Genomic DNA, 3,395 nt, shown 5'->3' with positions numbered 1-3,395 from the left:
CCCACAGGTGCATACTCCTGACTAATGTTTCTCATGAAGGGTTCACACGGGTGTGATACTGGCTGGTGCTGGCCATGAAGGGCCCACAGGTGCATACTCCTGACTGATGTTTCTCATGAAGGGCTCACACGGGTGTGATACTGGCTGGTGCTGGCCACAGAGGGTGCACAGGAGTATAGTAACAGCTGAGGTGAAGGGCTGACGGGTACACTATTGACAGGTGCTGCTTGTGAGGCTCTCACAGGCATGTGATAGTGGCCGTGCTGGTCGTGAAGGGCCCACAGGGGGTAATTCTGACTGATGCTTTCGCGGGCCTTGTCGTGGCTGGTGCTGGTCCAGGAGGGCCCACGCGTGGCTCATGCTGGCTGATGGCGGTTGTTGAGGACTCTCACTCGTGTGCAATAGTGGCAGCAGCTGGTCACAGAGAACTGGCTGGGGAAGGAGAGAAAGGACGTCGTGAAATGCCATGGTCTTGGGTTTGAGCCCTGAGCCAGTCACTTCTGAGCGGCATGCCCTGGTTTGTTAGTGACCGTCCATCCCGCCCCGACTCACGGCCTCCTCCTGGGTGACAGAGAGGAGCGCTGTCTGGCCCTGGGCCAGTCTCTCAAGTCCATGGCTACAGCCACTGCGCACCTGTGCATCCTGCTGCCATCCAGAGGGCGGTGGCTTTACCTGGAAGCGGATCAACAGGCCATTCTTCCCCGTGGATCCTAAGCCGACTCCTGGCGGAACCATGTTCACCAGCAGCCCTGCGGGGGCCCACATGTCTATAGCACATCTCTCGGCGTCACCACCCAGCAACCCGGCAGGCAAGCTGCCACCGCGAGGGTCCTGAGTGCCTGGCGCTGTCGTCACCACGTGGTCCGGGTCAGTTGTGAGGTGGCCCTGGAGCTGGTGGGTGGCAGGCTTGCTGGGAGGACGCTGCGTTGTGCTGTGGGAAGGTGGGCTCTGCGGCCGTGGCTTCCTTCCCGGGTGGAGCAGGAAAGCGAGGCTCCTCCATAGAGACACTGCCAGCTGTGCCCGCTGGGTGATGCAGGCTCAGGGCCAACCCGCACAACCTCCGCGCGACCAGGACACCACAGCCTGCTCAGCGAGCCTGCACTGCCTTGGCGCCTGCCCCTCCCCGGGGGTGGTGGGTAGCTGTGTGAACAAGTAGGACCTGGGCTACCTGTGGCAGAGACATGTCAGTCCATTCTCTCTCCCCAGCTCCCTCTGCCTCCAGGACAGACATGGGACCCTGAGGGTGCTGAGGACCCAGGTGACTGCCAAGCTGACAGCTGCTCCACCACCTGCGAGCTCCTGAGCCTGGCTCGGATCCTGGCTTTGCACCAAGAGCTCCGGCGGAGCATCAACGGCCACCCCCGGGCCCTGCCGTCAGCCCTGGACATGCACGTTTAGATAGACGACTCCTGACTCCGTGAAATCGAACCTGGGATGGGAAGGCTGGTGGGGGGCAGGGGGCAGTTGTTAGGTGGCTGGGTTCAGCCCATGGTGGGTGCCTTCAGTTTGGGGGTTGTGTGGGCTCTGAACCTCCTAGAGGAGCTTCCCTCGGGACTCCCCACTGGGCAATTTGGAGCAGAAGTTGGCAGGGTCTGCGGGCATTGTGGGTGTCACAGCTGGAGTGGGGGGTCAGGGAGCTGGTGTCAGGGGCCAGGGATGCTGCTACCCAACAGCCTTAGGGCAGGTGCCAGCCCCACAGGCCATCAGTGCTGAGGGAGGGGCCATCACCACCAGCTGGGGCCCCTCCCAGGCCCTCCTACATACTAAACACAATGTCTGATTTAAGAATGTCTTTTACATTTTCAACCATTAAAACCAGTTTGTGCTTTCTGATCCGTCCATTTGTTCACATACAATTGCCAGTACCCACCCCTATCTCACCAGAGTTCCCCGGAGCAGAACAATCTCTGTGCTGTGGGGTGGGGGTGTCAGAGTGCCAGCTCTCCCTGCCTGGGGGCAAGGAACTCAGCCTCAAGGGAATGGCTGGGCAGGCTCCAAGCCAATAGGGGCTGTCTGCGTGGGACAGCTCCACTCCCTGTGAGGCATCTGCATCAACAGGGGAACGCTGGGTGGCCATGTAGATGGCCCTCCTGCCTGGGGCCTGCCCTCTGCAGGAGACTGACCCCTGGGGTCCTGCCAGCACCTCCCTCCGGCTCCAGCACCTCTTCTGCTCCAGCCGTGCCCAGTGCCCCTGGTGACCCTGTGCATGTGGTCCCCCCTGAGCGCAGGTGGATGCAGACGCCCACTCACGTCCCCCTGTGCTCAGCAGGGCCCCTTGTCCTCTGGAGACGAGAGCCCACAATAAGCACAGAGGGAAGGTGAGTGGCTGCACACTTGGCTGATGTCACCTCTCCACCTGAGAAGGCCCAGCAGCTGGTCTTCCACCAACAAGCCCCTGTGGGGGTGTCTCCATGGGCCCCTTTTGCTGTAGGCATCTCCCTCCCACACTCAGGACACACAGACAATGCACACATTCAGAGAATGCACACACAGTGTTACCCACTGACAATGCGCACACCAGACAATATGCCCATACAGTGTTACACTCAGACACCATGCACACCCACAGATGGTGCACACATTCAGAGAATGCACACTCGCAGACAAAAGGTCAGTGGGTCAAACCACCCGCAGGCTCCTTGGGTGCAAGGCCCGGCCATCTGCTCAGGGAGAGTCGGCCACGGAGACCCGCGTGGGGGTGGGGTGCAGCTCTGCTCTGCCCAGTGGCACTGGCCCTGCCAGCCAGAGCCAACTTGAAGCGCCTGGCGGGTCTATTGGAAGAACCCTGTTCCTGGGCCCACCTCAGCCTTCATAACAATGCTGCCTTGCTGAACCCCGTTTGCTTTGCCAGGAGCTGTCCTGAAAGCCGACCCCTCCCCTCGACTCCCCCAGGCTGCCGTGGACGGCTAAGCCTGAGGCTATGTTTCCGTGCCCTGGTCTGACCTGGATCCAGGGGATGCTAAGCAGGCTCTGCCCCTGGGAACCTGAGCGCCCGGCCCTGCTGCATCTGCACAACGCGGGTCTGCTGAATCCAGGGCTGTGCTCTCCGTGGACACTTTCCCGCTGAGCCTCATCTCCCAGCTCCTCCAAACTCAACAGTGCCATGTGTCACCCGGCCTTTCTTCCTCCTCTCACTCTGCCTCCTCTCCTGGCTGGTCCCTGTCTCAGGGGAGCCTAGGCCAACCATGCTACACAGAGCCTCCTCCCTGCCTTCTGTGGGCAGGATTCTGTCTCAGACCACTGGCAGGGCCATCTCCTGTCTGCCTGGCTGGCCTGTGTCCCCAGAGCTCTTCAGTAGGGAGGAGGGCTGTGGAAAGGGGGACTATGGGAGGGGCCTGCAGGGAGGGGGGCTGTAGAGAGGGGACACTCACTAAAGAGACTGAGGAATGAAGGCT

The 3,395-nt window shown here is 61.1% G+C and overlaps 1 protein-coding gene across 1 annotated transcript in view; it reads left to right on the top strand.

Annotated features, from left to right (window-relative positions):
• CUNH4orf50 (chromosome unknown C4orf50 homolog) overlaps positions 1 to 1,398 on the top strand; it is a 55,324-nt gene extending 53,926 nt beyond the window's left edge. Inside the window, exon 10 of the mRNA XM_030885426.1 lies at positions 1,223 to 1,398. Coding sequence (XP_030741286.1) covers positions 1,223 to 1,398 — 176 coding nt within the window. The remainder of the gene's footprint in view (positions 1 to 1,222) is intronic.
• The last annotated feature ends 1,997 nt before the right edge of the window (positions 1,399 to 3,395 follow it).

Source organism: Echinops telfairi, unplaced genomic scaffold (genome assembly GCF_000313985.2).
Source record: "Echinops telfairi isolate 266 unplaced genomic scaffold, ASM31398v2 ScPeMD7_28;HRSCAF=97, whole genome shotgun sequence".
NCBI classification, from domain to species: Eukaryota; Metazoa; Chordata; class Mammalia; order Afrosoricida; family Tenrecidae; genus Echinops; species Echinops telfairi.
Note: the sequence above shows the minus strand (reverse complement) of the source record. Positions and strands in the feature narration are given on the sequence as shown.